General features: G+C 37.7%; 1 protein-coding gene and 1 pseudogene across 7 annotated transcripts in view; both read left to right on the top strand.

The window, feature by feature from the left end:
- PDCL2 (phosducin like 2) overlaps positions 1 to 14,046 on the top strand; it is a 229,424-nt gene that overhangs the window by 164,741 nt on the left and 50,637 nt on the right. For 5 of the 7 annotated variants that reach the window (XM_027600745.2, XM_027600744.1, XM_035725330.1 and 2 more), the window contains 5 exons: positions 61 to 119; positions 6,467 to 6,514; positions 10,119 to 10,178; positions 11,785 to 11,814; positions 11,910 to 11,960. In XM_027600745.2, the coding sequence (XP_027456546.1) occupies positions 6,471 to 6,514; positions 10,119 to 10,178; positions 11,785 to 11,814; positions 11,910 to 11,960 (185 nt within the window). In that variant the 5' untranslated portion in view covers positions 61 to 119; positions 6,467 to 6,470. Of the gene's footprint in view, positions 1 to 60; positions 120 to 6,466; positions 6,515 to 10,118; positions 10,179 to 11,784; positions 11,815 to 11,909; positions 11,961 to 13,549; positions 13,630 to 14,046 lie in introns of those variants that run through there. The other 2 variants (XM_027600747.1, XM_027600746.1) reach the window with 2 other exon arrangements.
- LOC113926151 lies at positions 1,151 to 1,291 on the top strand (annotated as a pseudogene).

The following is a 14,046-nucleotide window of genomic DNA, read 5'->3' as shown; positions in this document are numbered from 1 at the left end:
AATGGTTAACTTTAGAACAAATACTATAAAAATAACATGTACATATAACTTTATTTTCAGGTGCTCCAGTATTATCTCAAGGATTACAGCCTGAAGAAGAACTACAGCTGTGGAATGAGGTAAAGCATTGTCCTTATACAAATTAGTGGAAACTTTTCCTTCTTTGAAATTATCAAATGAAATAAGATAATCGAGTTTTGGGACAACTATGATTTTACTAACATTCTGATATCATAATATTCAGAATTATTATTCTTTTGAAACAAAAAGAGAGACGAAAAGAAACAAAACAATTACAGCAAATGGTAAAGTAAGATGGCAGAAATAAGCCCTAATAATAGAGTAATTACAATAATGTGAATGTACCAAAAATACCACGTAAGGACAGAGATTCTCAGATTGGATTTTCTTTTAAAGACCCAGCAATAGGTTGTCTATAAAAGTCACACTTGAAAAAGAAAACAAAGGCTAAGCAAAAAGTATGGAAAAGGACATACCAAGCAAATATGAACTGTAAGAAAATTGGAGCAGTCTCAATATCTGATAAAAAAGAATTCAATTAAACAAACCATCTTGGCAAAGAGGGACCTTGTTTTATGTTTTTATTAAATTATGCTAAGTATCTCAGTATGCTCAGATCTTAAATTATGCTCAGTGTCTTATGCTGATAAAAGAATAGCAGGGTAAATGATACAGCCATTATTAATATGTATTTTTAAAAACTCAAAATTTACTTAATAACTGATAGAACTTCAGGGAACATTTGTAGTTAGAGAATTTGATACACTGCTCTCAAAACTGATAGTTAAAACAAATAACATCAGTAGATATAGCAAAGATTTAACCATACAATTAATAAGTTTGGTCTATTAGAAATATTTTTTGAAATCTACACTAAATAGTATACACATTCCTTTTTGAGTATAATTGGAACATTAAACAAAAATAGACCATGTGTTAGGACACAAAGAAAATTTCCATAAGTTAAAAAGGAAGCATTTTAAGTGTTTTCCGATCATAATGCAGTAAAATGAGAAATTAACAACAAAAGTATAACTTCAATATCCCATCTGTTTGAAAAACAAGTAATATTTTGGTAAATAATCCCAGGCTAAAGAGGAAATTATAGAATAGTTAGAATTAAATGACAATCGCTTCTTGGCCTTTTGGCTAAGATCAAGTGTAGAATTAAATGACATAAAAACATTATAAATCAAAATTTGGGGGCGCCTGGCTGGCTCAGTCAGTAGAGCATGCAACTCTTGATCTCAGGGTCGTGAGTTCAAGCCCCATGTAGGGTGTAGTTGGACTAGAAGTGCCTGAGAGTAAATGCTCCCACCACCGAAAATAACCCTCTGTTGGTGACCCAAGGGAATTGGTAGATAAATACCTCAGCTGCCTCATCCCTCAGTTGGGATAACAGATGTATTCTGCATTGACTCCTAGAATTCCCTAGATTGATCCCAGTTACTCGTGGTGGTAATCTGCTTGATAACATATACTTTATGGGATTCCTTCTCTTCCCTGTTTGTCTTCTTCACTATTCTGCCAGTGCTTCTTGGATCATCTCCCTAATAATCTACTCATATCCACATCACTATCTCAAGGTCTGTTCCTGGGAGAACCCAAACTAAGGCAGAAATGCACAACTTACAATAAAAGTAACATTAAAAATCATAGGGAAAAGCACAGATTGTTTGGCAAGTGAAGGTTGAGAAACTGGCTCGCTGTATGGAGAGAAATAAAGCTAACACTCTACTGACCATTTTGTAATGTATGTAAATATCAAATCACTATGTTGTGCACCTGAAACTAATATGTGCCAATTATTCTTCAATAAAAAAACTAACAGGTGGGCTCCAAGTTGATTAAAGATCTAAATATAAAGGGTAAATTACAGAATCTATCTTTTCTATTAGGAAAATATCTTTGTGAGCTAGGAGCAGGGAATGACTTCTAAAACAAAATTTCAAATAGAAATCATAAGGCCAAAAAGATGATGGATTGAATTACATGAAAAGTAAAGATTTCTTTCAAAAGGATTACATTTAAAAAGTAAGAGCCTTTGAATGTTGTTGGTTGTGTCTAAAACTGACAAAGGATTAATTTCTAGAATCTCTAAGATATTCCATGAAACCAAATGGATAAAGATAGGGATCCAAGGCAAAAGTAGACAAAAAGATTTACAAAGAAGAAACCTAAAGGCCAACAAGCATCTAACAAGATGCTCAGATTCATTAGTAATAATGAAATGAAAATTAAGACAACAACAAAGTGTGACTCTCTACCCATTAGATTGGCAAAAAAAAAAAATGGAATCTAGATAATGGCAAGTGTTAGCAAGGATGTGGGATGTACAAACCTCACTCATTGCTGGTGAGAGTGTCAACTGGTGGAGCTATCTGGAAAGCAACCTAGATATCCCTGATCTAGCATTCCCTCTCCTGGGCATGTAGCTCCAAGATGTCCTTCTGTGGATCCATAAGTGGAGGATAGAAACAGGGAGATTGATTACAGCTTTGCTTTTAATGGAATTGGAGGAAACCCAGCTGTCTATCACTGGGGAATGGGTAGGCAGCAGACATAGAGTAGGTGCACATTTTAGAGTATTCTATAGCAGTTAGGAGCAACATACCAGATGTCCCCAGTAACATGGAAGAGATCTCAAAGTATAGTGTTAGGTGAAAAAAGGTAAGAAAGTACCATACATGCACACCAAATAGCAATAGAAATTTTACAAGAACATAAATAAATGGAGACTACTCATCAAATAAATTAGAAGAGTTGCCCGTGGGAGGATGAACTAGGAGTAGGAAATTGAAATATAAAAGAATAAATAAAGCCAGTTCAATGACAATCATGAACTAGGAGCTGAGGAGAATATTCTGTGTACCTAAGCCACCTCTAACAAAATACATAAAGGAAGAGTTAAGATGAACAGTAAGTGCCAAGTACTACACAATCTCTAATGGCATAGAAATTCATAAAGTCTGTTATAAGGTTCTCTGCCTTGGTATATCACAATACATGCTAGAGGTATATATACAAGAAGAGTAATTTAGACAACAGACATTAATGTATAATTCAGAAACATTTATTTTAGCTTGAAATTATCTATATTTCTGTAGAAAATCTTTGAAGAAATATTTTAGATGATAAAGCTGGGAAAAAACTATAGTTGTAAAACACTATAAATTATTTTACAGAAAAAGAGACTTAAAGAAATTAAGACGCTAGGGGCGCCTGGGTGGCTCAGTTGTTAAGCGGCTGCCTTCCGCTCAGATCATGATCCCAGGGTCCTGGGATCGAGCCCCACATCGGGCTCCCTGCTCGGCGGGAAGCCTGCTTCTCCCTCTCCCGCTCCTCCTGCTTGTGTCCCTCTCGTGCTGTGTCTCTCTCTCTCTGTCAAATGAATAAATAAAATCTAAAAAAAAAAAAGAAATTAAGATGCTAAAACATGTACTTTTCTGCTGGAGGTTTTAAAAATGACTGAGCTATTCAGACACTAGAAACACATCTTTTTCAGACCTTGTACAGAGACCTAACCGTTTTCAAACAGATTCATCAACAGGCTCTCCAGAGTTCTCAGAAGCAATTAGGGGCACTTAAAACCATTAGGGCTACCAGCTGAGTAAAATGAACAAATGCTTATCCAAATGGAAAAGTGGGTGAGCAGTGTTGCTGTGCCTTTTAAAGAAAAGAGAACAAAGACTGAAGAGCTTTGCAATTATCTCCTAATTTGATTAATTGGTGTTTTTTCTTATTCTGATATTTTTATTCAAACAATATTGATGCACTGATTAGTTAGCCCTTAGATTCAAGGGTTCGCTGTTCTTGGACGAGGCCACCTCACCTCGGCAGGCAGCCTGGTCTGCAGGTGGACAGCTTTGCCTTTGAGCATGTGGTATCTTCAGATACCTAAGGACCACAAAAACCTTATGGGAGGAACCAGCTTCCTCCCACCCTACTGGTGCAAACTAAGTAACACTTAGGGGTGATATATTAAAACATTGGTCACCATTCAAAGCTTTAGAAAGGTATCTTTTTGCCTTTCCCCTCTCAATTGACTTCTCTTTTTATTTTCTTTCCACAAGTTCGATGCAATTTAATTTAAAGAATATTTATTGAGCACTGATTCTGGGCAAGTCAGATATGGCATAGCCCCTGCCCTGTGTGCATATATATGTGTGTGTGTCTTTGTAGTCGTGATTCTGGATTTGTATGGCCTGGAGGAGGGGCAGGTGGGTGGGCACAAGGGGTGAGAGGAATTAAAAAAAAAAACTCCCTAACTGTTTGTGACATACGGAGAACATGACAGCCTCTGTGAGGATAGAAATGAAAGAGACATTAAGCCTTTGGTCTTGGATAATATTGTATACCTTCGTTATTCTCTAAATTGGAGAATCATATGTTATAGTACGTGTTCATCTTGGAATCAATAAGGAGCATGAGGAATTATGACCAAAGAGTATGATTATCCCCTCTTCGGTAGAGTGTAAGAATGGAAACTAAATTAAACTAATCAACAAAGAATAAACAGGACTCAACTTAAATCACCCCCGACAGACAAGAAATCAGGACTATTTATTCCAGTCCCATTTTAAAAGGCCACCAAAGAAATAAATGCCATAAACTACTCCAGACATCCAGCTTTAGTGCTTAACTTTGCAGCAGTTTTTCAATGATTGATATAAATCTCTTATACTACAGTTTAAAGTCTTTAAGTTTTTCTCTTTAGGATAAAGGCTGAAAACTGCTGTCAACTGTAGTTCAATAAACCTTTATTTTTTTTAATCTGTAAAGATTTCTTTATTTCAACCACAAGAGCTAATATTCCCTACTTCTAACTATTGCCGTTACAAAAAACAGTGCACTCCCTGGTGATTTCTGAGGTGTGTTTTTTAAAACCAAGGTCTTTCCTCTTTCATTACATTTCTAGACTTTGAATCTAGTGTGACTTTGGGGATACTGAGTAATGACTGAATTCCAGTTAAAGGCTTTGCCACTTTCTTTACATGTTATGTTTCTCTCCTGTATAAGATCTATGATGGTGAGTCAGTTGTGAGTTCCAGTGAGAGACTTGCCACATTCTTTCTATTGGTAAGCTTTCTCCTCAGTATGAACTCAGTGTTGGTGAATAAGGGTTGAGAAGTCCTTAAAGATTTTACCACATTCTTTACATTAATAAGGCTTCTCTCTAGTATGAATTCCACGATATTGAATAAGCCTTCACCACTGATTAAAGGGCTTCCAAATTCTTTATATTTGTAAAATTTCTCTCTAGTATAAGTTCTCTGATAACAAGTCAGGGACTAGCATTGTTTAAAGGCTTGCCACATTCTTTAACTGGCACTCATGCCTTACTCAACAGCAAAGAATTCAGAAATCTATAAACTTGATAAATGTGGGAGGATGCTTAACCGTCCATTGGTGCTCAATATGTATCAGAGTATCAATCATCGAGAAGAACTTTACCTGTGTAGTAAAATTAGAAAGGCCATTATGACAGAGGAGTCAAACACAAAAAAATACCAGAGCCCATAGGGGAAGGGAAGGAAAAATAAAATAAGATGAAATCAGAGAGAGAAACAAACCATAAGAGACTCTTAACCATAGGAAACAAACTGAGGGTTGCTGGAGTGGAGGGGGATGGGAGGGATGGGGTGGCTGGGTGATGGACATTAAGGAGGGCACTTGAAATAAAAAGCACTGGGTGTTGAATGCAACTGATGAATCACTGAATTCTACCTCTGAAACTAATAATATAGTATATGTTAATTAATTGACTTTAAATAAAAAATTTTAAAACAACTACCAGAGCCTTTATAATGGAGAGAGAATAGATCAATGCAATGAATCTGAAAAAAAGTTTAAGCAAGGCTCAAATGCTCTTAAACATCTGAGGACTCACTTTCCAGAGAACCATTATAAATGTAATAAATGTGGGAAGGTCTTTTCTGAAAGCTCAGATCTTATTATACATCAGAGTACCCGTATTGGAGAGAATGCTTATAAATGTAATGAATGTGGGGAAAACTTTTAACCAGTCCTTCAATCTCGCTGAACATCAGAGAATTCATGTTGGAAAAACCCGTAGAGATGTAATAAATCTGGGAAAGTCTTTAGTCAGTGGCCACGTCTAAATAGACGGAAGACAACCTGAACTGGAGAGAAAACTTACAGATGTGAAGAGTGTGGCAAAACCTTTACTGATTCCCCAGTAAACCTTCACTGAACTAGAACCCTTTCCTAATGCTGGCTCCTTGCTAGAGAACTGGTAGACTGCTGTTGTGTAGAGTTTTTTCTGTGTGCTGTTTATCATTTAGCACTTATGCTATTATCATGTTAATTTAGATGATGTGATCGGATTTATGTAATAAAGAACCACATGATAACAGGGTGCCCCTTAATTTTGAGGATATTCTTTCTATTTCTAAGATGTAACTGGCATTTTTATTTTCTACAGATAGATGACGCTTGTTTGGCCTTGCTGTCCCTTGATTCTCAGCCTCAGGTAATTCCAATTGGAGGTGTTTTGTAGTAACATAAGTAGGTGTCACTCCATTTCTCCCTCCGGACCTGTCATGACTTTATGGACTCATTAAAACATGTCAACACATTAGAAATTATTACATCATCAGCAGGTAATAATCCGTGCTGTGAGTTTATGTTGTAAGGTTGTGCTAGGGCCTTTCTCTCTAAGGGTAATAGGTTTGCAGATAATATGCACATATTTTGGAAATGAAAATGCTAATTTCAGAATCAAATTCTGTGTTAGATTAAAAATAATGTATCTGTTGTTGCATTTGGAGGCTAATATCCTCTCCCTTGATTGAGTTTGAAACCCATAGAGAGTGAAACATGGAGTCAGACTTATGGAGATCAAAGTATCACTGTAACTGAAAAGTCATTTTATGAATGTGGCCTTCGATCGGATACCAAGTGTGTTTGCTAAAACTACTCCCAGAATTTAACCTGGGCTTAGAGGGTGATTCGAGGCCTCACAGCCAGTCAGGTTTTCCGGCCCAGGGCGGAGACCCAACAAGAACAGCCAGCCAGAGAGCTGGCTCCCTAGGAGGAAAGGGCTGAACGGAGCATGCCCGGTTGCCTCCTCCCGGTCATCGGTCAGGGGACTCCCTCCTCTTCCCCCAGGAAAGAGTTCGAAGAGGGTTGGGAAGTTAGGACTGTTCATCTAGCTCCTGTACGTGGAAGGGTGAGGCATTGACAGTAAGCGTGCCCTCTGGACGCCACCTCTGCTGCTCTACTTCCTGGTGTGGGTGGCACAGAGTCAGTGTCTGTGGGTTGCCTTTCTTCATCGGTATCACAAGTTTCCTGGACCGAGAGGAGGGCTCCGGAGAGGCTCTCCGCTTAGCCTCTTTCAGAGCAGTCGGCGGTGTGCCTGGGGCGTAAGCCCTATGTGGTCTGGCCGAGGAGCCACGCCATGCCACGGTCATGTGGTCCTCCCCGAGTGCCATCACGGCCCTTGTGGAGAAGCAGCCTTGGGCAGTGCTACATCCTCCTGCCTCAACCCATTCCCCAGTCTGCAGGCGAGCCATCGCAGGGAGCTCGTGGCCTTAGGTGGAAAAGCAAGACCAGGATCACAACAGATGACATTTCTGAACAATATTTCAAGTCACTGGAGGAGCACTGATGGCTATGGAACGTAGGATGGCTGTTAATCAGCATAGAAGCTTCTGCATTGTATTTAAAATTCAGGAACACCCTCAGAATCATTTTATGTCTTCAGTACTAAAAGGATGAATTTAAAACACTCATCTAGACACCATGAAGCCAGACAAAGCTTTTTCCAAATTTGGAGACTGTGTACCTTTTGAGGAGAGCTTTGGTAAATTTACTCTGGAATCGTTTACATTTACTGATACAACTTTTAAAATCATTACTTTTCGCATTAACTGTAATTTTATTACTTATGTGATTATGCGAACATTCACATACAGAGCATTCACATTCAAAACATTTTTACCGAATAGGGAAGAAAGGATCTTTAAGGTCCACAAATTTAAAAAAATATATATTAAAAACTTAGCGTAAGAAAAATCCTTTTTTTTTTTTAAGATTTTATTTATTTAATTGACAGAGACAGAGAGAGAGGGAACACAAGCGGGGGGAGTGGGAGAGGGAGAAGCAGGCTTCCCGCCGAGCAGGGAGCCCGATGCGGGGCTCGATCCCAGGACCCTGGGACCGCGACCGGAGGGGAAGGCAGTTGCTTAACCAACTGAGCCACCCAGGCGCCCCGCATAAGAAACATCCTTAAAGAAAAGTTAGTTGTAGCGCAGAGAATAATGGCTGCCTGAGAAGAGTAGCTGGAGAAAATGCAACATGTTTTGAAACTTTTTCCATCAAACTTCAGTCTTGTTGCCAAGCCTTGTCTGGCTTCAAAGCTGTGTTCTCAGGAAACACTAAATTTATTCTTCTGTGTGTTAAGAGACACATGACATCACTAGATACTTTCTTTTTATTGTTTTGTGTTTTACAGCATTTCTAGATGGGCCATAAAAGGAGGTTTCAGGAATTTGTTTCCAGATTTTTATGGGGTGACTTATGTACCCAACCCTGAAGGGAAAAAGTGGGAAGGAGTGTATCACAGTGTTACTCTTTCTCTCATCGAACTCCCTGGCCATAGGCTCAACAGTCAATGCCAAGGAAATACAGGGACGTCGATGGCCAAGCTCCCAGGTCTACACTGGACCAACTGTTGGCCACTTCCTTCACACATGGGAACAACCCTTCCTGTCCTGTATATCACACAGCTGTGTTTTGAGGACAGAATGCGAATTAGGTATATGAAAATATTTTGCAATTTATTGAAGCACTACATAAATAGGAGCCAGATCATATTATTCCTAAATATTCCCACAGTGTGCACGGCAGGCAAACAAATGGAAGAGAACAAAACAGACCTCTGATGCACTAGGGAGGATGCTCAGAGAAGCCGGTTCAGGACTCCATCTGGATCCCTAGCTATAAGCCACCCTGTCAACATGCACTGTTGTTGCAAGGGTTAGACCCTAGGCGGCCCTGAACAATCCTTTATGGCATGTCTTCGAAATTAAGAGTAACTGCAGCTGTAAATCCAGCTTTACAGACCACACATTCTTTATTGCTATTATTGTTAATTAACTGCCATGTACCTGGCACTGTGCTAAGAGCTCTACCTACACTTAATCCTTCCAAGAACTCTCCGAAGTGATGTTGTCAACCCCACCTTGCAGCTGAAGACACTGAAGTTTAGAGAGGTTAGGTAACCAGCCCAGGGTGCCACAGCTGAAGAGCAGAACTGGGACTTGCACTGCTTTAGAGTTGCACGCTATTCAGCTCCATAACCCATGTTTTTAACTACGAATTATATGGCTCCCCACCCCCCAGCACTGTTCCAGCCCCTCGGTACTTCTACTATGCATTTATTCAGTAATCAATTGTTCATGGTGCTAGTGTGCTGAATTCTGTGCAAAGCAGGTTTCGCCCCTGCTTGTCCATTTGTGTTACTCCTCACCACACCCAGCTGGCTTCTAACCACAGGGAGCCCTGCCCTACTTCTGTGCTCAGATGCTTTGAAAAACCTGATCCTGGGGTGTGCAGTCAGCAGCCTGGAAGGGTGGTAACTCAGATTAGGTGCACGGTGTGCGGCTTCTTCTGCTCCAACTGCCATTGTTTGCGAGCCATCGCAGGATTTTCAAATTGGCCAATGAGTAATATTCAGTGAGGCTCACAGCTTTGGCATGTAGATTCAGACTCTGCTACAAGCAGGGAAGAATAATCCCTTTTTTGGCCCTGTTCTAGTTTCTCTCAGTCATATAATATCATGGACACTTAGCAAGTACTGAGAACTATGTATCTGGACCCAAGCCTTGATCTGCGCATATGTCCCGCATACAACATTCTCCCCTGCCGGTTGCAAGGAAGGTTTTACTTTTAGGAGCCAAGTTTTTGTCATGAGAGAAACCAAGGCATTCCTACAGAGTTTTAATGGGACACAAGAAGGATTCTATTCTGGGTTTTTGGAATATCCTTGCACTCCTAACATTCGACAGTTCTATCTTCAATGTAAATGTTGTGAAAGCAAAAGCTTGGCCTATATATCTTCTCGTTTTCATTAGGCATCCAGTGCATTGGAGGAGCTTTGCATTACAATTATGGGGATTCTACGAAAACCCCAGGTAAGGTTGAAATAGTATTTTATTTGTAGGCAAAAAATTGCTCAGTGATACCTTGGAATTCCTTCTGGAAGAAAATATACCCAATTTAGGAAGCATTTCATAAAGAGCTAAAAGGGCCTAAGTTGATTTTGGATAAGAAACAAATACTTCAGCTTCTCAGATGTTTGAGAATTTCACGTCAATAATAATGGAGTTTACAATCATCTAATTGGAAAATCATATGCTCCCCTCATAAGACATATTCTAGTTCTGGTGAGAGAAATTTGGGATCATTTTGGCTCTTTTTCTCTTCCTAATTTATACTACAATTGGAGAACTGATCTGTCGCAGCTTAGAGGTTAAAACATTGTACTTTGTTAGAGAGAATATGAAAAAAGCAAACTATATTGTCAACATCAGTTTGAAAATTATATTCTTACTGGGGCTCCTGGGTGGCTCAGTCAGTTAAGCTTTGGACTCTTGATTTCAGCCCAGGTCATGATCTCAGGGTTGTGATATTGAGCCCTGCATCGGGCTCCTCGGACTCCTCGCTGGGCATGGAGCCTGCTTAAAATTTTCTCTCTCCCTGTCCCTCCTGCACCCTCCCTGCACTCTCTCTCCCGAAAGAAAGAAAGAAAGAAGAAAGAAAGAAAGAAAGAAAGAAAAAGAGAGAAAGAGAAAAAAAGAAAATTTTATTCTTACTGTGATGCCTTGGTTTCTTATTAAAATTATTCGATTCATCTATGAGAACTTTTTGTCCTGGAATGAGGATAAGTGAGAACTTGAAAAATAGCATAATGCACTCTACCTTAGATTGTATTCTGTATCCTATAGATGAACTTATTTTCAAATTACTTTATTAAGGGAAAGAGCCACAGGTTTAGAATTACATTTTTCATTAATAATTCTAATCTAAATGATCATTGGTGCATTCTGACTTACACACCTTTCACATTTAATAACTCAAAGAAACGTTGCTATTTTAAAAGTATAAATGTTTCTGAAACTAAAATAAGTGTTTACAACTGTATTTTTGTAGTGTTTTTAGTGGTGTTATTTCCAAAATACTTAATTGACTTTTTTTCCTTAATAAGATAAAAGAAATGACAATGGTGTTCACCCATGAGTTTCTTTTTGTATTAAAAGCAAATAAGAACAAAAAAGAACAACAAAAAGGAATGATATGACTCATTCTTAATAAAACAGATTTTTGGGTCGAGAGAGGAATATAGAAAAATTTATGGAAAAGACAAAAATAACTCATAATCTTATTATTTAGTGGTAACAACTACGAGGATTTTGATGTGATTCCTTATAGTGTTTTTCTCTCAGGATTTTATTATGTGATCGTATCATAATTTCCTGTTTCACCACTGTTGAACTATTAGGATGTTTCTAATTTTATTGTTTACTTATAAATAATATTTAATTTCCCATTTATTTTTAGGGCAAGATATGCTTAACCAATTTCAGTTTTAAAAACTTTATAATGTTATAAACTTTATACTACATATAGTATATGATTATAATATACTACAATAATATAATAATATAGTATTTTATATATTATATATTATAATTTTATAATATGTTATATATATGATATTTATTTCTCTTTTTTCAACAGGAAACAGATGAAAAAGATAATACCAAAAGGGTAAGGTGATTTCCATAAATACATACACTAAAAAATAGTAAATGAAACCAGTAACCATCTATAGTAAATCTCACTACTTTTTTTTTTTTTAACAGTTCTTATTTCATTATTCAAAGACACGGAAGTTGGGCAATTCAAATGTTGTGGTAAGGTGTAGAATTACTTCTTATTAGTAATCACTAGTATTTTTTTAAATCTGTTTTTGCAGTTTAATAGAGCTAGATCAGAATTCATGCTTTTTCCTTTAAAAGTTTATATGTGGATAAATAAATGGAATTCAATATTTATTATGCATTTAATTTATTTTATATCTTAATAACTACATGTACATTAAGTTTATTCGTTCATTCAACAGTTATTTACTGGGTACCTATTATGTGCCAAGCACAAGTCTAGGTACTAGTAATATAGCAGTAAATGAAATAGAAAATTAAAAAAGAAATCCCTCCAGTTATGAAATTTACATTCTAGGTGCAAAAAAAAAAAGCACAAATGATTAAGTAAAACATACTGTTTTAGATATCAATTAGTACAAGGAGAAAACAGATTTAACCAAAGTCATTTTAAGAATTATCTTAAAAGAAAGATGATTGCCAAAAAATGTCATTAAATATAACTAGAAATATCCACTTCTATTCTTCAGCTCTCCTTATTTGTAATTAGGCTTTTAATGTGAGAATTTACTAAGATTAGCCAGATACCAGTAACGTGAATTCAGTTCACTCCTAAATTGTGTGGTTTTAGTGGTGGTTTTTCTTTTTATATGCATGGATTTTTAAAATGCTGTTTTGTTGTTTCAGTCTGGAATGCTTAGTAATTATTCAACTATAATATTCCTTCTGTGCTTGTGACTCACTCCCATGGACCAATTTAGGGAATGAGGAGCATAGTGTATTTTAAATATACATGTACATATGAAAAGGTAACTGTAATATAAACTCAGTTTTAAATGTTTGTCATATTGAATATTCTTATGTATGAGGAGTTGAATGTTAGGATGAATTGGTTAACAAATAACCATCATATAAGACTTAAAGTAATCCATTTGATAAATTTGAATTTAATATTTGTTAGAAGATTCAATTCAAGCCATGCCTTTAAAATGCAACTGTATCAGGTATCCACATGTCTCAAATGTACTTTCATTTTCTTCTGCTTGACATCTTTACATTTTGAGAAAATGTATCTTAGTCACATTTTTCACGATCAATGACACATTTGTCACTTTTTGTGTCCCCTGTTGTCTTGTTCCATATGTTCAGTTTTAAATACAATATATATTTTGTGAAGGAGATTCCCAGTTGTATGTACAGGATAATCTTCCAGACAAACATTTTCATAGCAGAAAACTGATTCTCACAGAGTTGGTTTCATCTGTCCAAACCATTTTGCGTAAGTCTGGAAGCAGACAGCCTTTTGCCTCTCAGAGAGATGCAGGCGGTTGATTTACTTGCTGGCGGCTGGTGATGGGGCTGAGGCCCTAAGGAAAGTGTTTCTTCAGCATAATGACAAGGATCCTAGCATAGAGCTACCACATTTTATTCAATCTCTTGGCTTATTCTCCATGTTCTTTGAAGTGTTCTCAAAGGGCTACATTACATAACATCTTTCTTGTTGTTTTTTGTCTGGAGCAAGTAGAGTGGGTAAAACCAAAACCAAAACCAAATAGGAAACTGTCTTTATGCCCAATGCTGAGAAGCTTTTGTGCTCATCACGTGTGTGTGTGTTCGTGTCTCTCAGTCATCTGTCGTGCATCCGTTACTGCAGCTTGTTCCTCAACTGCATGAGAGAAGAATGAAGAGATTCAGACTGGACGTATGTAACCCAAACTGCATGCTTGCTTTGCCACTCTTTGTGGGACCGTTAATTCCCAGTTGTGGTGATGCAGAAGACAGTCTTTTTCAGGATAAGCCTGACATAAACACCCTAAAGAAGAGCATCTGTTTGCAAAAGTGTTTTCACGCAGGAAGAAAAGAGAATCTTGTTCCCCCTCCCCAGATTACATCCCCTCAGATCCAAGCTGAGGGCAATGAGGGAAGCTGGGGCTACATTCCCTTCTAAGGGCCGTGACCCTCCCAGTGAGGAAACCTATTCTTGGCTTAAGGAAAGGACAGAGCAGCATGCCTAGTCCTTAGGTAGGAACAGGAGAAAAGATGAAGGACAATTTACTGCCCCTCGGTGAACAGGTTGGCTGTTTGCTAGGATGGTAAGCTTTCTATCCAAGTACTAAAA

Source organism: Zalophus californianus, chromosome 2 (assembly GCF_009762305.2).
Source record: "Zalophus californianus isolate mZalCal1 chromosome 2, mZalCal1.pri.v2, whole genome shotgun sequence".
NCBI lineage: Eukaryota > Metazoa > Chordata > Mammalia > Carnivora > Otariidae > Zalophus > Zalophus californianus.
Note: the sequence above shows the minus strand (reverse complement) of the source record. Positions and strands in the feature narration are given on the sequence as shown.